General features: G+C 38.8%; 1 protein-coding gene and 3 long non-coding RNA genes across 4 annotated transcripts in view; 1 reads left to right on the forward strand and 3 right to left on the reverse strand.

The window, feature by feature from the left end:
- Positions 1–21,916, forward strand: part of LOC132030780 (uncharacterized) — a 65,901-nt gene extending 43,985 nt beyond the window's left edge. Inside the window, exons 2-3 of the long non-coding RNA XR_009408093.1 lie at positions 20,101–20,219; positions 21,827–21,916. This is a non-coding gene — a long non-coding RNA (uncharacterized LOC132030780). The remainder of the gene's footprint in view (positions 1–20,100; positions 20,220–21,826) is intronic.
- Positions 789–5,299, reverse strand: LOC132030775 (temperature-induced lipocalin-1-like). Its single transcript, XM_059420520.1, has 2 exons — positions 4,862–5,299; positions 789–1,193 (listed from the first exon to the last, which is right to left on the reverse strand). The coding sequence occupies exons 1-2, from the start codon at positions 5,231–5,233 to the stop codon at positions 1,008–1,010; spliced, it is 558 nt and encodes a 185-aa protein (XP_059276503.1). The 5' UTR covers positions 5,234–5,299; the 3' UTR covers positions 789–1,007.
- On the reverse strand, positions 6,850–8,293 carry LOC132030776 (uncharacterized). Its single transcript, XR_009408088.1, has 2 exons — positions 7,710–8,293; positions 6,850–7,380 (listed from the first exon to the last, which is right to left on the reverse strand). It is a non-coding gene; the product is annotated as an uncharacterized LOC132030776 (long non-coding RNA).
- LOC132030778 (uncharacterized) lies at positions 16,075–20,740 on the reverse strand. Its single transcript, XR_009408091.1, has 2 exons — positions 19,857–20,740; positions 16,075–19,797 (listed from the first exon to the last, which is right to left on the reverse strand). It is a non-coding gene; the product is annotated as an uncharacterized LOC132030778 (long non-coding RNA).
- Positions 21,917–22,028: the final 112 nt, after the last annotated feature.

Here is a 22,028-nt window from a genome sequence, read left to right on the forward strand (position 1 = left end):
AAACTTGTTAACCAAAGACCATGAAACAAAGATAAAACACAACCATGTTAAGCAGAAAGACCAAAATAAAGTTGAAGAAGCCCTAATATGTCGTTTAAATTTTAGTATTTCATGCACTCTAGGGACAAAGGGCTAGCTTGACCTTGCGAATACAGAGCAAAATGTAGGAACACGCACAATGTTGAAGGACCGTAAAACTTGTTAACTAAGACCATGAAACAAAGATATAACAACCATGTTAAACATTTAAGCTAAAATTAAGCTGAAGGAATCCTTTAAATTTTACCCTCTTGCACTCCCGGGACAGAAGGGGGCTTGAACTTGCGAATACAGAGCAAAATGTAGGAACATACACAAAGTTTACACAATCAGTTACAAAAACCAATGGCCCAAATGAAAGGACAAGCAAAGATATAACAATTGGGACAAGCAATTGCGAGGAAGAACACAAGTTAATCCATAAAACAAAGATAAAACAACCAGGAAAAATGAATAAGCCAAAATAAAGTCGAAGAACCCAATATGTCCTTTGAATTGTACCATTTCTCGCACTCTCGGGAGAAAAGAAGTTGTAACAGAACCAAAGGAGATAATAAGTGTAGAACTAAAGTTAGAGAAAACGCGACAAGTACATAAACAAAAGGTAGAGCATATTAGATACCAAGTTACTTAAAACATTCACATGAACAATCCGATCTTTACGTACATAGTAATAAACAAAAGCTTCTTAACTAGGATTAACATCAGTGCTAATAGATGATAGTTAGGAATAATTAAAGAGTAGTATGGGTCCCAATGCATTAATCCTTTAATACTAGGTTGCCAATACCAACAATTGATATGAAATCACAGTTTGTTTGTGTCCAAGAACCTTCATTTCAACTTTACAAAATTCCAGATGAAAAAGACTTCTTGAAACATTAAGAAATTAACACATTAGAGACTTTTAAACACTCCTTTCATTGGTTTTTAGGTAGTTGTCTTCTTTACCATTGTACTGCTTTTGCCTATTTTCCAAGAATTGATTTGATCCACCAAATTCCTTTGGTGTCCTTGGGGCCATCTTCACTCTCTGGTGGTGAATCAGATTGCGGTGTCTTGTGGAGCTTGCTCACATCATAGCCTTCTTCTTTAGCCTTCTCAACAAGCTGGTTGTAAATCTCATCATCAAGACATGTTTGCCTACATAATATCTGCCAAAAAACATTTCGTTAACCTATTGGAGGTAGCACATACGCAATGGAAGTCTAACAACATGCAAGCTGTGCGGGGACACTATGGTCATTAAAAAAAAGATATGCACACTTCATAACCTAACAAACAGAAGGATTAAAATAAGAAAATGGGGTCTGTGTGACTAAATATACTACTGACTTTTTAGTTTACATGGAACAAAAGTTTAGGAAGAGGGATGGAACAAAGTTAGTAAATGATATTCGTTTCACGTTCCAATAGGAAGAGGAGAGAGAGAGTCGGACAAGAATTAGCACACAAATTAGAGATTTCCGCCTTATGCTTCTCCAAATCAAGTGAGGTAGTCCGATATAGTTGGTTTTCTGCGAAATCTATTACAATAGAGCGTATAATGTCGATGGCACTTCCAAGATCTTAGGAAAAGGAAAGCTTCAAATGATAGCTAATGGCACGAGCATATGCTTAATCATTCGCAAAACTATTTACCATGAACTGCAGGAGATGCCACAAATTATAAACCAAGTAGCATACCTTTGTTTTCATGCAACACTAAGGCATACTTGGAAGAACTAAAAGTATCACAGACTTGATATAACTCTTCAACAAAGTTACAAATGCGAGCAGATCCAAACAACAATGAAAGAAAATCCAGAATGTTCAGACTCGTTCATAGGATGCCAGTTTCAATGATCACCAAATAACAAATAAAATAGAACTACTAAATGTTATTCAAAATACTACTGACATATAAATCTCAAATTTTTCTTTTTGGTTGGGGGGGGGGGGTGGTTAAATTTAATGACTTTATTCAGGTTTTCATTTCAACCTTTGAATTTCAAAGAAGATGCGGGTATCTAAGCAACACAATACTTGTTAGTTTCAATTGATACAAAGAGATAACAAATGATCACTCTTCTTTGTTCTGGGAAAAGGGGAGATCATACAAGTCAAATGGTTTTTTAACCTTACTCCAAATTTCCATTTCAACTTCTGAAATTCTATTCTTTATCATCTTATACAAAAGAGATAGCAAAAAGTATCACTCTTCCATATTTACCAGGATTTTGAAACTGACATATAAATCTCTAACAAGACTTAAAAACTCATGAAAACCATCATAGAATTAAATTAACTTAATTCTATATAGATTTTTTATTTCATTCCACCATATTTTTGCCAAGTCTGCATAAATTTTAAGAGATTGTAGGGCTTTCAACACAACTTTTAAGACTAACTCGCCCTCTTTTAACAGTTTCACTCACCTACATCTACTTATGAAAGACTCATCCAATTTTCATATCAAATGGCAAAGACAACAGCTTTGACCGTCAAAAGGTAGTAATAGGGAACTTACCCATAGATAACTCCTAAAATAAAAAAAGGTACTAATAGAAGTTCTCAATATTTTCAATGGCAAGGATTGGACCTATAGAAAACATATTAACATGACTAAAACTTAATCCCAACTACTAAATGTTATCACCTATAGATTCTTTTTCCTTCGATTGTATACTACATTCTCTCTAGGTCTTCCTACATTCCGAGAGATTTGTGGGTCTTTAGAGAAAATTTTCTTCCACGTGATTTTTTTGGGATAATTGTGGTGTCAGGTCAGCCTCGACTAATTCCATGGTACATTTGTTAATCCCCATCAGCACAGGTCTCTAGTAACTACGAGAAGAAAAGACCTATTAGTATTTTTGCTTCCTATGGTATTTGCCCCTGCACCCCAAGGGTGTGTGATGTAGATAGATTACCCTGACGCAAGCATCACCACGACCTATATGTTAAACGGAGACAACTTTATCGTTGTTCCAAGGCTCACCTTTCAACATAATTTCAAATCTATGTATTTAAAAACTCATCCATATTTTTATAACAAATGACAAAGACATCAACTTTGAATATTAAAAGACAAACAAATAGGCACAGGCACTTACCCATAGATAATTCCTACTAGGCTGACCAATCAATGCAACTGATATTCCTTATCAGCATGCAAACCCAATGATCACCAGTAACAGGAATAATAGGCAAGAAAGGTGGAACATAAAACTTGACTTTCAATTTTGCCTCATCACTTTTAGGATCAGCCTTACAAGCGGTTCAATAAACCCTCTTTTGCCATTAGACCCTGTCTCATTTAACACATGTACAGTGCCATCAGGATTTAAAGTGTAAGTAGCCCTTGTGTTTTCTCCATCTTTGGGTTAAAATCTTGATGGGAATGAAGCAATTTCATACCATTATCTCTTATGGGACTAAAAACTCCTCGGAAACATCGGACCTATAGTAAGTACACTACCATGACTAAAACTTAATCCCAACCAGTAATTGCTATCGCCTATATAGATTCTTTTCCTTCTATCCCTTTTCCCGCTATGTCAGCCTAGATTTCAAGAGATTGTGCGTCTTTTGAGACAATTTTCTTCCACGTGGTTTTTAAGTCTAGCTCGGTCCCTTTCAACATGATTTCACATGTAAAAGGTAATACGGTGCACAAAGCATCCTGCATTCACGTATGGGGTGTGATATAAACAGACCACCCTGACGCAAGCATTAGTGGTTGAATCCACGACTCGAAGTCGTGACCTATATATTACACAAAAACAACTTTATCGTTGCTCCAAGACTCATCTTCAACATAACAAATGACAAACTCATCCATATTTTTATAATAAATGACAAAGACAACAACTTTGAATGTTAAAAGGCAAATAAATAGTCACTTACCCATAGATAATTCCTACTAGGCTGACCATCAAATCATACTGATAATCCTTATCAATATGCAAAACCCAATAATCTCCAGTAACAGGAATAATAGGCAAGAATGGTGGAACATAAAACTAGACTTTCAATTTTGCCTCATCACTTTTAGGATCAGCCTTATATGCGGTTCCTTCAATATACCCTCTTTATCCATTAGACAACGTTTCATTTAACACATGTACAGTTCCATCAGGATTTAAAGTGTATGTAGCCCTTGTGTTTTCTCCATCTTTGGGCTGGAATCTTGATGGAAATGAAGCAAATTTTGTACCATTATCTCTTATGTGACTAAAAACTTCTTGAAAATATTGGACCTGTAGTAAACACACTAACATGACTAAAACTTAATCCCAACTAGTAATTGCTATCGCCTATATAGATTCTTTTCTTTCTATCCCTTTTTCCCGCTATGTCAGTCTAGATTTCAAGAGATCGTGCGTCTTTCGAGTCAATTTTCTTCCACGCGATCTTAAGTCTAGCTCCGTCCTTTCATCACGATTTCACATGTAAAAGGCAATGCGGTGCACAAAGCATCCTGCATTCATGTAGGGTCCGGGAAAAGGCCGCACCCCAAGGGTGTGTGATATAGATAGATAGACTACCCTGGCGCAAGCATCAGAGGTTAAATCCATGGCTCAAACCCATGACCTATATGTTACACGAAGACAACTTTACCATTGCTCAAAGTCTCACCTTCAACATAATTTCACGTCTATATATTAAAAACTACAACAACAACATACCCAATGTAATGTGGGGTCTGGGAAGGGTAGGATGTAAGTAGACCTTACCCGCACCTATGTATTAAAAACTCATCCATACTTTTATAACAAACAAATGACAATGACAACAACTTTGAATGTTAAAAGGCAAATAAATAGGCACAGGCACTTACCCATAGATAATTCCTACTAGGCTGACCAATCAATGCATACTGATACTCCTTATCAATATGCAAAACCCAATAATCACCAGTAACAGGAATGATAGGCAAGAATGGTGGAACATAAAACTTGACTTTCAATTTTGCTTCATCACTATTAGGATCAGCCTTATAAGCAGTGCCTTCAATGTACCCTCTTTTTCCATTAGACCATGTTTCATTTAACACATGTACAGTGCCATCTGTGTTTAAAGTGTATGTAGCCCTTGTGTTTTCTCCATCTTTGGGTTGAAATCTTGATGGAAATGAAGCAATTTCATACCATCTACCCATATATCTCTCTATATCAAGTTTTTTCACCACTTCCATTACTTTTGTTGCCATTTTCTTGAAGATTTAACAAATGGGGTTTTCAAGATTTTTTTTTTTTTTCCTGTTGAGAAAAAAGGCTTTGGAATGTTTTTATTGGAAGGATTTTCTTTGGCTATAATAGGGTCTGTGAATGTGTAAAAAGTAAAGGGTGAAATTCACGTTATGGGGATTGGACGTGGATATTTAAGGACCTTACATTTTTAAAGTAAATTTTTTGGAAACTTCTTTTTCTTTTTCTTTCATTGAATTCATTAGATATTGATTCCTATCTAGAAAACGTGTTCTATAGCGTCGAAACCTTGGATGCGTTAGCGAGCATTGCATTAGAGAATAATAGTCCGCATTTCTCGGCATGTATTGTGTACCTCATTTTCATGATATCTACATTTAATTATGCTCGGAATTTTATTGAAGAAGGGTGAAATTCATGTTATGAGATGGCCGCAGATTTCTAAGGACCTTACATTTTTAAAGTAAGTATTTTTTAACACTATTTTTCTTTCATTATATTGGAACTCATTGAGTTCATCTCATACTATTAAATATTGATTCTTATCTCGAAAACGTGTTTTTAGGCGTCTTAAGTTGAGATAGGCTTCAGAATCTTAGATTTATATTGGATAAAGGAATAATTATACGAATTTCTCGGCATGTATCATGTACCTAACTATCATGATATCTACATTTAACTATGCTCCAAAGACTTTTAAGGATCTTACATTTTTAAAATAGACTTTTTAGAAATTTATTTTTCTTTTTTCTTTCATTTATATTGAAACCATTGAATTTACGTATTAGATATTAATCTCTATCTCGAAAACGTGTTTTCCAAACGTCTTAGGCCAAACTTTGGTGTCGGAACCTTAGATGTGCTATCATGTGACACATAGGGGAATAATCGTTCGCATTTCTTTGCATGTATCGTGCACCTCGCTATCATGATATTTACAATTAATTGTGCTTCACATTTTTATCAACAATTTGCTTGTGTACAACCTGGTATTTTTACGAATCTTTATTTTCCTTTTGGATTTATAAAAAATACTTACACAATCACATGACTCATAAGATAATTACAAATAAAAGTCATATAATAAGTTAAGATTCACGAATATATCATCAATGTATTAACTTATATCTTTTCCTTTTACTCTCTTATCAAAGTAGGTAAGAGCCCAACATGTAGGCATGTAGCATACAGTTATGAACAAGTTACCATGGTTAAGTTATAGATTAAGGTAAGAATATGTAATAACTAATTTTGATTTAAAACTAAAAATGTCCTGAAGGTATATGTCATGCAAGTGAATTTGGAGTAAATACACAGTTCAGACTACTTTTTATCCAAAGATGAGTTCTATGCTTTTAGTTAAAATTGTGATTAGTTGACTATTAATTTATCGCCTAAGCAGCAAATGTTGATTAGTAATTCATTGCCATCCTTTTAGGTAAGTTGTTGTAGTTTATTGGCCTATCGTTGATTTTAATTATAATTTGTTCATTGTAGGGTGAATAATGTTAAATTAAATAACAGGGATGATGATGATTTTCATCTATTATCGTGTAAAATTAGTAGTTTTATTTATTTCTTATAATAATGATGTCAAAATCAATTCGTTTACGTCCAATTTTGCAACAACTATAGGTTATATACATAACAGAAAGAAATGCAAATAGAGTTTGCTGTACAATATATTCCACATTTCAACTAATTTTAAAATGATATGATTGATCTAATGATCATCATCCAATGGATCCTACAAAAAATTTGACCTCAAAGAAAGCTGATAATTTGTCAACAGATATATTATCCATATTAATCGACATTCTTGAGAGAACAAAGCAATAGCTCTGAACTATCAGTAGCCAAGAATCAGAGACTTGCATCTTTGAGGCCTCATGCAGTCGAGCTGAGGCAACGTGATATGTGGGCATATGACCTTGCCGCATTGCCATTTGACCACTTTCCCGTGTGACTAGAATGCTCAGTGACAACCTGATGGGAGCCAGGAACTTCAACATAGACTTAGGGCTGGCCTCGCCTCATTCTTGTAGGACAGTCAAGACCTTAATCAGCCAATACATCATCCAACAGGAGGTCCAATATAAGCTGGTTTTTCCTTATTGTATTTGTGGATGTCTATAAACTGCCATATCATCTATATAGTTGAATTAGTTAGCATTAAATAGTACTGATTAACGATATCGACAGCTGCACAAATTTACTCAACAACATGCTTTCGGATAACAGTTCAATTATAGAAGATGTAAATCAAGAAACAAGTGCAACATGGACGTATTAATCATAAAAGTAGTACTGCGATATTATTCACGTCAAGTTTGACAATATTCCAAGATATAGTTTCCCGGACCCCGCACATAGGGGGGCTCCCCCTTTTTTTTTTTTTTTTTTTTTTTTTTGTAGCTCAAATCTTTGTCCAATTTGGCCTTAAATAAACACAAGCAAATCGAAGGTAAAATTTACTACCTTTTTCATGTGGGCGGATCCAGTTTCCATCGACCCAATCAAGCTCATCATCCAGATACGCGAAAGCCACATGGAACCAGCAATCTTTACCATCAGTATCACCACCAACTGAAACAACACCGGTCCACCACACAGCAAGATGAAATGTATCAACATCGTTCACCTAAAAGGACGGGTGCTGATGCTACCCGTAAAAGGGACCGTCTTTTACTCGCGTTTAGGTATGGATTCACCTTCATCAGATAACAAATCTGTCTATTCAACCAAGAAACACCATTGTTTTTCTTTTGGCATTGGAAGCCGGAGCTGTTAATTCAGTGATTCCACAATGATGGTAATCTAAGTTCCTTTCCAGAAAGTAAATGAACTAAGTTAAGAATGAGGCTCAGATTTTCGCCTATTTAATCAAAAGAAAAAAGAGCAGAGTTAACAACAGTGCCATGGCTGCAAGCAACAGTTGCCTTATAAGACCTTCCAATTGGACTCGCCAAGCCAGGCCACGAATCAGCTCTCATCTTCTTCACTTTTCATTTTCATTATGAATAATCTTCATTGCCTTTGAGACTTGGAGCGTTCAAGATTGAAACAAGGCATGAAAGTTCGAATATTGTGTAGATAAATGCAGCAACAATATACGGATCCTCAATATTCACTTCCATTCCCTTTGGACTTGTTTCATTGTAGCAAACAATTTGTGGAAAATGTGTAGATGGATACATAAAAAGTTTCTTTTTTCAAAGGGAATTCTTCCTGATATGAACTGATCGAACGAAGAATGAAAGAAAAATACTACATACTGTAGAACCAAACTATAAACAGAAAAGAGGCTCAGATTTGAGTAAAAATAAATCAGAAAAAGGGCTAATCTGCCATGGCTGCAAAAAGCAGATACCTTTGCCTAGCCAAGATACGAATCAGCTCAATAATCTGATTTTCAAGCTTCTTGGAGAATATCATCACAGCCTCATTCACAAAGTTTAGGGTTGAGGATTCAGGGTTTTGCAAACATGTTGAGGGGGCACAACATGTATTTTCCTTATTATTACCATAACCATGGCAATCATCATCATCATCATCATCATCATCATCAAGGGCTGTTAAGCTTTTATCTTTATAACAAAAGCATAGGAAAATTCATTGGCTAAATTGAACTTAAGAGAGAGAGTAACCACCCTCAGAAAATCTATACCTTTCTCGAGTTCAATAAAAGCTTCATTCACTGAACAAAACAGATACTTGGGAGGCTCGGATTCGCCTTTTCCCAGACAAAAAGCTAAACCATGTCATGGCTGCAAGCATTAAGGGGCTATCTATGCATTTGGCCTTTCCTTTATTACTGCCATAACCGTGACTAAAATCATCATCATCATCATCCCCACCATAATTGGCACTTTGCTGATGAAAGGGCTGTTAATCTCTCTCTTTATAACAAAAGCATAGGAAAATTCATTGGCTAAATTGAACTTCAGAGAAAGAGAATAACCACCCTCAGAAAATCTCTACCTTTCTCGAGTTCAATGAAAAGCCTCATTCTCTGAATAAAAAGAGATACTTGGGAGGCTCAGATTCGCCTTTTCTCAGACAAAAAAAGCTAAACCATGTCATGGCTGCAAGCATTATTAGCCTAGTGAAATATAGTTCCCTTATCTCAAAGACCCTTAAAGCTGCCTCGCCAATTTACGACAAAGTTCAACTATCTGATTATTAAATAATGAACATCTCCACTGATATTCTATGTTGCTCGGACTGAACCCTATTGGGTAGTCAGGTTCCTGAGAATTCCCATCAGTTGAGTGACCATTTGATAAATTTACCAGACTTTAGGGATCAAATTTTGTTGTATATGAACATGCAAAGAGAAATGCACAACGCCATGGCTGCAGACACCAGTTTGCAGATGATGCCATACCGGGTCGCCCTGCCAAGATACGGGTCAGATTTTCTCAATGCAGTAAAGGAGGGGTGATTTACAAGAATGGCCTGTAGAGATGAGTGGTGTTGAATTTTTTACCCCACTTATTCCATGGGAAAAACTTTTTGACTTCTGACTTTGGAAGTTTGCCATGAGGCAAGTGGGGTCAGGACTTATCGAGGTCATTGGGTGTAATTTCCTGTGTAACAAAAGTATAGCATAGGGAAATTCATTGGCTAAATTGAACTTCAGAGGAAGGGAGTTAACATCCTTAGAAAATCTCAACCTTCCTCGAGTTCCATAAAAAGCCTCATTTTGAACATTAAAAAAAAAATATTTAGGAGGCTCAGATTCGACTTTTCTCAGACATAAGCTAAACCCCGCGGCTGCAAGCTTAAGGAGCCTTTGTGAGAGGCAGAAACCAAAATACCTCCAATATCTCACAAGACCTCCCAAAAGCTGCCACGCCAAGATAGAGCAAGGCTCAACCATCTGATGAGTAAAGAATGAAAATCATCACAGCCTCATTATGGGCCTCATGTCGAAGGACTTATTTATAGAAATAACACCAGGTAGCCACAGTCAATAGGAAACAGCCTCTCTACCCACAAAGGTATGGGTAAGGTGTGCATGCACCCCACCCTCCCCAAACCCCACTTGTGGGATCACACTACGTATGTTGTTGTTGACACTAGGTAGCCACTTTAGGGCTGCTTCAATAAAACATTTTCCTCCATACGAAGTACACCCAGAGTAAGACTGACAATTGAGGCTCAGATCTGAATTTATGCTCAGTCAAAGAAAGTCCTACCAGGCCATGGCTGCGAATATCCCCAAATTGCATGCAACAAAATCACAGGCATCCGGGTCATTGCCCCGCCAAGATACCGGTCGGGTACTCTCAATGCTCAATTACTAGCTCAAGAGAATAGATTGAAAGTTCATCACTGCCTCGCTAAGAGACCATTTTTGACATTTTCTCATGATATGTGTTTGTGTGCATACAGAGAGTTTTTTGTCATTTAGGTTCCGGACTCGAAACCGGGAGGTCCAGTCCGACTAGTTGAAAATTGAGGCTCAGATCTGCGAAAAATGGGGCAAAGAGAAGGCGACAACGCCATGGCTGCAAAAGAACCAGTTGCATGTGAAAGAGAAGACTCAATCACAAGCTATCCAGGTTTGTCATGCCAAGTTACGGGTCGGATTGTCTCCATGCCCCAAACATCAGCCCAGATTAGCAATATCATCACTGCCTCTTTCAAAAAAATGGAAACTTTTCCATATGAGCCCGTTTGGATAACTTTAACAAGAAAAATTAGTAAAACAAATGATACCTTCATATCTGTCAATGCTTTGGACCAAAAACATTTGGTCTATGTTAGCTCGTATTGATCAGAAAAATTGAATAGTACTACTTCCATCAGCATCACATTGCCACCATTGAAGGTGATGGAAACAAAGTTTAGGGTTGAGGATTCGGGATTTTCAAGACAAGTTGAGGGGGCAAAATATGTATTTTCCGTTATTATTACCATAACCATGGCAATCATCATCATCAAGAGCATATTGTTGATGAAAAAGGCTGTTAAACTTTCTCTTTATAACAAAAGAATAGGAAAATTCACGGCTAAATTGAACCTACGAGAAAGAGAGTAACCACCCTCAGAAAATCTCTACCTTTCTCGAGTTCAATAAAAAGCCTCATTCACTGAACAAAACAGATACTTGGGAGGCTTAGATTCGCCTTCTCTCAGACAAAAAGCTAAACTATGCCATGGCTGCAAGCATCAGTAGCCTAGTGAGAAGAAAACCAATATAGTTCCCTTATCTCAATGACCCTTAAAGCTGCCATGCCAATTTACAACAAAGTTCACCTATCTGATTATTAAAGAACGAACATTTTCACTGCCTCGTTGGACATATTCTATGTTGCTCGGACTGAACCCTATTGGGTATTCAGGTCCTAAGAACTCCCATCAGTTGAGTGACCATTTGAGAAATTTACCATAGACTTTAGGGATCATATTTTGTTGTATATGAACAGGCAAAGAGAAAGGGACAACGCCATGGCTGCAGGCACCAGTTTGCAGATGATGCCATATTGGGTCGCCCTGCCAAGAACGGGTCAGATTTTCTCAATGCAGTAAAGTAGGGGTGATTGACAAGAATGGCCTGTAGAGGTGAGTGGTCTTGAATTTTTTACTACACTTACTCCATGGGCGGAACTTTTGACTTCTGACTTTGAAAGTCTGCCATGGGGCAAGTGGGGTCAAGACCACCCATTATCAAGGTCATTGGGTGTAATATACTGTGTAACAAATGTATATATAGGGAAATTCATTGGCTAAATTGAACGTCAGAGGAAGGGAGTAAGCACCCTTGGAAAATCTCAACCTTCCTGGAGTTCCCTAAAAAACCTCATTTTGAACATTAAAGGATATTTAGGAGGCTCAGATTCGCCTTTTCTCAGTCATAAGCTAAACCCCGCCATGGCTGCAAGCTTAAGGAGCCATTGTGAGAGGTGGAAACCAAAATAGCTCCAATATCTCACTAGACCCCCCAAAAGCTGCCACGCCAAGATATAGCAAGGCTCAACCATCTGATGAGTAAAGAATGAAAATCATCACTGCCTCATTATGGGCCTCATGTCGAATGTCTTATTTCTTGAGCCGAGGGTCTATCAGAAACAACCTCTCTACCCCAAAGGGGTAAGGTCTGCGTACACCCCACTTGTGGGACTGTACCAAATACACCCAGTGTAAGAGATAAGTGACAATTGAGGCTCAGATCTGTATTTATGCTCAGGCAAAGAAAGTCCTGCCACACCATGGCTGCAAATATTCCCAAGTTGCATGCAACAAAATCACAGGCATCCGGGTCATTGCCCCACCAAGATACCGGTCAGGACTCTCAATGCTCAATTACTAGCTCAAGAGGATAGGTTGAAAGATCATCACTGCCTCGATAAGGGACCATTTTTGAAATTTTTCTCATAATATGTGTGTCTGTATGTGTGCGTAGCGAGGGTTTTTCACCATTTAGGTTCAGAACTCTTGGAATCCTGGGGTTGAGGCTCAGATCTACAAAAAATGGAGCAAAGAGAAGGCGACAACGCCATGGCTGCAAAAGAACCAGTTGCATGTGAAAGAGAAGACTCAATCAAAAGCCATCCGGGTTTGCCATGCCAAGATACGGGTCGAATAGTCTCCTTAACCCAAACATCAGCCCAGATGAGCAACATCATCACTGCCTCTTTCAAAACAATGGAAATTTTACGGGTCATTTGCACTTATGCCCCTATTAAATTAAAGACCAGCCCATTTGAAGGGAAAACAGGTACAATTTCTTCAAACTGTTTCATAAGAGCTCGTTTGGACAACTTTAACAAGAAAAATTAATAAAACAAATGAGATCTTACAGATCTGTGAGTGTAACAAATGTTGTTTCTTGTTTCCACTTTTGAAGAGGGTTGTTGGTTTGGTTAAAGTTAGAAATCATAGACCAATCAGAGAGGGCAACCACCCTCCAATGAAATTACCTTTTTCTCCCTGTTGGCCTCATTCTTCATACTAGGCTAAGCTTCCATTATTCTATAACCTGTAAGTAGGCTTTTGACCATAGATTCCAATATTTTTCACTTTACTTGGAAATTACGATGTTGGAGTTCAGGATAAGTCTTGTTTTGTAGTACTTTCAGCAAAGGAGAGAAAAACAGTATGTTTGGAATTTACGAAGATGAAGTTGGAAAACAAGTTTAGATCATGAAATAAAGTGAAAAATGATTTTCGCCAAGGCGAGAGAGAGGAAGGCACGCGATTTGGATCAAGTGAAGTGCATCTTTGAGGATGGCCAAGTGTTAGTACAGAAGAAAAAGTGAGTCACACTTTCATGAACTCTTGAACGAAGGACGGCAACTTTGTGTTGGGAGAAAACTCCGGCGAATTCTGTTAAAAAGGGGAATAAAAATCTACTACATCCAATGACTGCCTTTCCAGAAGATGGAATCTTTTTGGAAACAGGACAAAAATCGGCTACTTTGTATTTCATTCACATACAAACTATAAAAGGGTTCTTTGATTTAGAGCAAAGAAGAAATCATTGGACATTACACCTGAAAAATCCCAAATTTTCTCCGATTGCCTCATCCTTTTGGACTAAAATCCGTCTATTTGTTCAGATGCAATGCAAGATGAGACTCAGATCAGTGTAAAACGGGGCGAAAGAGAAGACGACAACGCCATGGCTGCAACATGAACTGGTTGCATGATCTGGGTTTGCCCTGCCAAGATACGAGTCGGTTTTTCTCCGTGCCCTGAATTCAGCCCAGAGCAATATCAAAGAAAGATGGAAAATCAATTGAACATTCACAAGTAAATTGAGAAGGGAGGGAGTATTACTAACTACTACTGCTGCTATCAACATTACATCAATGGCAACCGATTTTTTTCTTTTCATTCGATTGAACTTTCCATTTACTGGTGTTGGACCGACTTATTAAAAAGAAGGAGCCACATTCGAAACACAAATCGCAAAATGCCATCGGAGGGTGTGTGTTGACACACCAGAGGTTGATGGGAGAAATATCCGAGACAATCAGGAGCGGGCAACCACCCTCCAAAGAGAAATCTCCATTCCGGGTTCGGACGCTTCACCGGACACATCCTTAGACAAGGAGGTTGTCAGCAAGAAGATGAGGCTCACCCTTCACCTTAATCATTTGTTTATTAAAATTGTTTGTCGCTTATAGTTGACAAGTAAAAGTACTTTGATTATTTTATTTATATATAGTAGTTAATGCAAAACTTTTTATGCCCGGGTTCACCATGAACCGCTTTTTGGTTGTTATCATATTGTTTTGAACCGACCTTTTGTCTTGTTTTCCTCTTATCTTCCTCTTCTCCTTCTCGAGAGATGGTCTTTCGAAACTGTTCTGGAAAGAAGACACCCCCCCTCCCCAGCCCACGCGGGGATTGGATTTTGTGTGAATGGGAAACAAGTTTAGATCACTCTTTCAATGAAGATTTTGAAATAAAGTGAAACATGATTCCGGTTTGAACTGGGAAAATAAAGGTGAATAATTCTATGGCTATCAACATTATATCAAGAAGGTTGTTCTTTCAAAACTGGGAAATTACACCCTCATAACCTTGGAAATGGACTAAAAAGCTATTTGTGCATTTCGTTGCACATACAAACTCTAAAAGGGTCGTTGATTCACCCTTAAAGAAGAAATCATCGACATTAGAGACAGCCACGGTCAATCACCCCGAATAAATCCCCAATTTTCTTCGATTGCCTCCTTTAGCCTAAAATGATGGAATTCTTTCGGATTGCATAGCAATTGTGAAGACAACAAGTTTCATGAACCAAGCATGAACCAGGTTTGCCTTGCCAAGATACGAGTTGGATTTTGTCCATGCCCGAATTCCGAATTAGCAATATCATCACTGCCTCTTTAGAAGATGGAATCTTTTTGCATAGCAATGTGTGAACTTGCAAGGGAAAGTAACCGATTGCACGGAGGGAGTATCACTACAACTGCTGTTATTAACATTACATCAATGGCAACCGATTTTTTTTTTTTTTTTTTCGGGGGGGGGGGGGGGGGAAATCTACGCACAAATATGCCATCGGAGGGTTGTCGGTTTGGTTGATGGAGAAATCATAGGCCAATCAGCGAGGGAAACCACCCTCCAAAAGAAATTCCCTTTTCTCCCTGTTGGCCTCATTCTTCATCCAAAAGTTAAAAGAAGAAATTGCATGATTTGCCCGGCAAATGCCCCGCGAAAAAGTTTGGTGGGCGAGGGGCATAAATGCCCATGATCAGCTAAAAGGGCTGTTGATTAGAGCAAAGAAGAAATCATTGACATGCGGGAGATGGTCATGGTCAACCACTCTGAAAAAAATCCCCAATTTTTCTCCGATTGCCTCATCCTTTCGAGCTAAAAATGAACTGGGTTTCCATCAAAGGGCTTCTGGTTTCGGATCCTGGAACTCATTGGCAGTTGAGGCTCAGATCTGAGTGAAATGGGGAAGACGAGAAGACGGCCACGCCATGGCTGCAAAATGAACTGGATGCATGATGCAGGTATGCCCTGCCAAGATACGAGTCGGGTTTCCTCCATGCCCCGAATTTCATCCCAGAATCCCCAATATCATCACTGCCTCTTTAGAAAGATGGAATCTTTTTGTATGGCAATTTGTGGATAGTTTTCAAGACAAGTAATTGAGACGGAGTGAGCATTACTACTACTACTGCTATCAACATTACATCAATGGCAAACAGATTGTTTTTTGTTGTTGGGAAATTTCAGAAATACCATCGGAGGGTTGTTGGTTTGGTCGGACAGAGAAATCATAGGCCAATCAGAGAGGGAAACCACCCTCCAAGAAATCCATTTTTTCTCTGTTGGCCTCATTCTTCCTTCTGGGCTAAATCCTCACTGTTGTGTGAAAGACTAATTAGGCGTTTGGCCATAGATCCCAAATATTGTTCAGTGATTCTTTGGAAGCAGAGGCTCAGATCTGTGTAAAATAAAACAAAGAGAAGCGACAATGCCGTGGCTGCAATCTAACTGGTTGCATGATCTGGGTCTGCCCCGCCAAGATACGAGTCAGGTTTTCTCCATGCCCTGAATTTCAGCCCAGAATCCGCAATATCATCACTGCCTCATTAGAAAGATGGAATCTTTGTAGCAATATCATCTGTTTCTTTAGAAAGATGGAATCTTTTTGTATAGCAATTCAGTGGGGACACTAAAATTGGAACGGAGGGAGTATTAGTACTGTTACTGCAGCTATCAAGATTACATCAATGGCAACAGCATTTTTTTTTTTTTTTTTCATAAGTATACCAATGGAGGGTTGTTGGTTTGGTTGGTGGAAGAAATCATAGGCCAATCAGCGAGGGCAACCACCCTCCAGGAAATCCAATTTTTTCTCTCTGTTGGCCTCATTCTTCCTTCTGGGCTGATCCTCACTGTAAGTGAAAGACAAATTTACATTTTTTTGCGAGGATTGTCCTTCAAAGGCACTGGTCTGTAAGTGTAACAAATAATGCTTGTTTCAACTGTTGCAGAGGGTTGTTGGTTTGGTTGGTCGGAGAAATCATAGGCCAATCAGAGGGGACAACCACCCTCCAAAGAAATTCCCTTTTTTCCCCTGTAGGCCTCATTCTTCATACTGGGCTGACCTTCCATTACTCTGTAACCTGTAAGCCCTGAAATCCAGGAAATACAAGAATAACGTTGGAAATGGTCCATATTCGGCTATTTGTATACTTTGCTCACATAGAAAAGCTAAAAGAACTGTTGATTAGAGAAAAGAAGAAATCATTGACATACCGGAGATGGTCAATGGTCAACCACCCAGAAAAAGTCACCACTTTTCCCTGATTGCCTCAGTCTTTTGAGCTAAAATGAACTGGGTTTCCATCAAACAAGGTCCCGGGTAAAATCCACAGAGACTTATTTGAAATCGAGGCTCAGGTCTGTGTAAAATGGGGCAAAGAGGAGAACACTTATTACATGGATCATTATTGATGTTCATTTTTTATCCATGGCTGCAAAACGAACCGGTTGCCTAATCTGGGTTTGCCCCGCCAAGATACGAGTCGGGTTTTCTTCATGCCCTGATTTCAGCCCAGAAAATGCTTAAATGCTATTTTGGCTTAACAGCACCTAAAGTAAGCCAATCCCAACACGTTCTTACCAAAATCATCACTGCCTCTTTCGACAGATGGAACCTTTTCAACACAGGTATATGGAACGGAAGGCACTACTAATGTTGTCAAGTACATACTTAAAGGGACTATTTTGAACCAACACTCAAACATAAGGGACCATTTTTGTCATTTTCTCGTTAAAGCAAAGAAGAAATCATTGACATACCGGAGATGGTCAACCACCCTGAAAAAATCCCCATTTTTTCTCCGATTGCCTCATCCTTTTCAGCTAAAATGAACTGGATTTCCATCAATTGAGGGTCAAATCTGTGTAAAATGGGGGAAAAAAGAACACAACAACGCCATGGCTGCAAAACGGGTTTGCCCCGCCATGATACGGGTCGGGTTTTCTCCATGCCCCGAATTAATCAGCCCAGAAATAGCAATATCATCACTGCCTCTTTAGAAAAATGGAATCTTTTTAGCAATATCATCACTGCTCTTTAGAAAGATGGAATCTTTTTTGCATAGCAATTTAGTGGACACTTAAAATGGAACGGAGGTAGTATTACTACTGTTACTGCTGCTATCAACATTACATCAATGGCAACAGTTTTTTTGTTTTTGTTTTTGTTGGGGATATTTCAGAAGTATACCAAAGGAGGGTTGTTGGTTTGGTTGGTGGGAGAAATCATAGGCCAATCAGAGAGGGCAACCACCCTCCAAGAAATCCAATTTTTTCTCTCTGTTGGCCTCATTCTTCCTTCTGGGCTGATCCTCACTGTTAAGTGAAAGACTAATTTACATTTTTTTGCGCGGATTTCCCTTCAAACGCACTGGTCTTTAATTTTTGTCCCTCAAATCGCTGGTCTTTAGTTTTTGCCCCTGCTTCTCATTTAATGATTTGTGGGCCAAACTATCCTTATCTATGATAAGGCTCTGGTCTAAGAAACCAGAGATTCTGCGTTCGATGCCAGCAGAGTCCGAAAATTAGGTCATAGAGATGTCAGGGGTATTTTCGGCCACTTTTTTGTTACTTAAAGTGCCAAAGGGAAAAAATTAAAGACCAGCTATTTGAGGGGCAAAATTAAAGACCACCCCAAAGATAGGGGTCATCTGTGCAAATGGCCGACTAATTTATCATTTAATTGCACGGTTTGCCCTTCAAATGGGCTGGTCTTTAATTTTTCCCTTCAAAAATTGAGGTTCAGATCTAAAAAATTGGGGCAAAGAGAAGGTGACAACGTCATAGTTGCAAAAGGACCAGTTGCATGTGAAAGAGAAGACTCAATCACAAGCCATCTGGGTTTGCCATGCCAAGATACGGGTCGAATAGTCTCCATGCCCCAAACATCAGCCCATGTTAGCAATATCATCACTGCCTCTTTCGAAAAAAAGGAAACTTTCAGTGCACTACTACTGCTGTTAAGTGCATACTTAAGGGGACCATTTTGAACCAACACTCAATCATAAGGGACCATTTTTGTCATTTTCTCGTTAAAGCAAAGAAGAAATCATTGACATACTCAGAGATGGTCAGCCACCCGGAGAAAATCCTCATTTTTTCTCCGATTGCCTCATCCTTTTCAGCTAAAATGAACTGGATTTCCATCAATTGAGGCTCAGATCTGTGTAAAATGGGGAAAAAGAGAAGACAACAATGCCATGGCTGCAAAATGAACCCGTCGGATGATCCAGGTTTGCCCCGCCAAGATACGGGTCGGGTTTTCTCCATGCCCCGAATTAATCAGCCCAGAAATAGCAATATCATCACTGCCTCTTTTAGAAAGATGGAATCTTTTTGCATAGCAATTTAGTGGACACTTAAATTGGAACGGAGGGAGTATTAGTATTGCTGCTGTCACTGCTATTGACATTACATCAATGGAGGGTTGTTGGTTTGGTAGGTTGGAGAAATCATAGGCCAATCAGAGAGGGCAACCACCCTACCAAGAAATCCATTTTTCTCTCTGTTGGCCTCATTCTTCCTTCTGGGCTGATCCTCACTGTTGTGTGAAAGACTAATTTATCAATTAATTGCACGGTTTGCCTTCAAATGGGCTGGTCTTTAACTTTTACCCTTCAAAAATTGGGGCTCAGATCTGCAAAATTGGGGCAAAGAGAAGGCGACAACGCCATGGCTGCAAAAGAACCAGTTGCATGTGAAAGAGAAGACTCAATCACAAGCCATCCGGGTTTGCCATGCCAAGATACGGGTCGAATAGTCTCCATGCCCCAAACATCAGCCTCAGATTAGCAATATCATCACTGCCTCTTTAGAAAAGATTGAAACTTTTCTATAAGAGCCTGTTTGGACAACTTTAACAAGAAAAATTAATAAAACAAATGAGACCTTCAGATCTGTGAGTGTAACAAATAATGTTTCTTGTTTCAACTGTTGCAGAGGGTTGTTGGTTTGGTTGGTCGGAGAAATCATAGGCCAATCAGAGGGGGCAACCACCCTCCAAAGAAATTCCCTTTTTCTCCCTGTTGGCCTCATTCTTCATAATGGGCTGAGCTTCCATTACTTTGTAAAGTGCAAGACCCTAAATCCAGGAAATACAAGAATAACCTTGGAAATGGTCTAAAATCGGCTATTTGTGCACTTTGTTCACATACAAAAGCTAATAGAAGAAATTGCACGGTTTGACCCTTCAAATTCGGGCCAAAAATTAGTAATTACTAGGTTGTGTAATTACTGCCCTAGTAATTACGCGAATTCCAATTACCAGGTGGCTTTCCAAACAGACCCTAAAGACCAGCACAAAATAGGGGCATAAGTGCCAATGATCCAAGCTAAAAGGGCTGTTGATTAGAGCAAAAAAGAAATCATTGACATACCAGAGATGGTCAACCACCCTGAAAAAATCCCCAATTTTTCTCCGATTGCCTCATCCTTTCGAGCTAAAAATGAACTAGGTTTCCATCAAATAAGGTTCTTTGTCCGAAAGTTGAGGCTCAGATCTGTGTAAAAATGAGGAAAAGAGGATAAGATGACAATGCCATGGCTGCAAAATTAACCGGTTGTATGATCCGGGATTCGGGTTTTCTCCGTGCCCCGATTTTCAGCCCAGAATTAGCAATATCATCACTGCCTCTTCAGAAAGATGGGATCTTTTTGTATAGCAATTTGTGGATAGTTTTCAAGACAAGTAAATTGAGACAGAGGGAGTATTACTTCTACTACTGCTATCAACATTACATCAATGGCAACAGATTTTTTTTTTGGTTGTTGGGAAATTTCATGAATATACCATCGGAGGGTTGTTGGTTTGGTTGGACGGAGAAATCATAGGCCAATCAGAGAGGGCAACCACCCTCCAGGAAATCCATTTGTTCTCTCTGTTGGCCTCATTCTTCCTTCTGGGCTGATCCTTACTGTTAGGTGAAAGACTAATTTATCATTTAATTGCACAGTTTTCCCTTTAAATGGACTGGCCTTTAATTTTTACCCTTCAAAAAATTGCAAAAGAAAGAGAACAACGCCATGGTGCAAAAGAACCCATGTGAAAGAGAAGACTCGATCACAAGCCATCCGGGTTTGCGATGCCAAGATACGGGTCAAATAGTCTCCATGCCACAAACATCAGCCCATATTAGCAATATCATCATGCTTCTTTTGAAAAAAATAGGAGCTTTTTCCATAAGAGCCTGTTTGGACAACTTTAACAAGAAAAGTTAATAAAACAAATGAGACCTTCAGATTTGTGAGTGTAACAAATATTGTTTCTTGTTTCAACTTTGGTAGGGTTGTAGATTTGGTTGGTAGGAGAAATCATAGGCCAAGCTGAACCACCCTCCAAAAATTCCCAAACCATGAACACTGAATTCATTTACAACCTGAAAGTTCCATCGCTCTGTATGATAAACAAAGGGGCTGGACTCTCGTTGAAGTCATCTTTTTTACTAAACAGAAAGAGTAAAAGACATAGATAAAATGGGTTGCATTTGTTCTTTTACCAGATTTTTTCTGTGGAGTGTAGACCATCCAGACACCAAATAAAAAAATTCCAATTACCAGGTGGCTTTCCAAACAGAATCTAAAGCCCAGCCAAAAAAAGGGGAATAAGTTCCAATAACCCTCATCCTTTTGAGCTAAAATGGAAAACTGGGTTTCCATCAAATCGGACCTTGGAAATGGTCTAAAATCAGCATTGGTGCACTTAGTCACGTACAAACACTACGACTCGTTTGGCCATGAGAATTATTCACTTTTTTTGGATTTTTTTCCACTTTATTTGAAAGTCAGCTAATTTTGGCCATGAAAACACCTAAAACTCTGTTTTCACTTTCAGTACATTCAAACATCAAAATATTCTTTGCAGAAATTATAACCAAACACAACTCCAACTTAAAAAATTCCAAATGAAGGGAAATTTTTTGGTTTCCATGGCTGAATGCCTACTACAAGGGCTGTTGATTAGAGAAAAAAGAAATCACTGACGTACCGGAAATGGTCAACCACCTTGAAAAAATCCCATTTTTCTCCGATTGCCTCATCCTTTCGAGCTAAAATGAAAAACTGGGTTTCCATCAAATAAGGTTCTGGGTCCAAAAGTTGAGGCTCAGATCTGTGTAAAATGGGGCAAAGAGGAGAAGACAACAACGCCATGGCTGCAAAACGAACCGGTTTTGCCCTGCCAAGATACGGGTCGGGTTTTCTCCATGCCCCGAGATTTTCAGCCCAGAATATATCATCACTGCCTCTTTAGAAAGATGGAATCTTTTTAGATCACTGTCTCTT

This window comes from Lycium ferocissimum, chromosome 9, assembly GCF_029784015.1.
Source record: "Lycium ferocissimum isolate CSIRO_LF1 chromosome 9, AGI_CSIRO_Lferr_CH_V1, whole genome shotgun sequence".
NCBI lineage: Eukaryota > Viridiplantae > Streptophyta > Magnoliopsida > Solanales > Solanaceae > Lycium > Lycium ferocissimum.

Excerpts from the sequence above, each read along its gene's own strand:
- LOC132030775 (XM_059420520.1), bottom strand. The coding sequence starts at position 5,233 with ATGGCAACAAAAGTAATGGAAGTGGTGAAAAAACTTGATATAGAGAGA. Across the intron at positions 1,194-4,861 it reads CTAGTAGGAATTATCTATGG|ATATTATGTAGGCAAACATG; the intron begins GTAAGTGCCTGT and ends GTTTTTTGGCAG.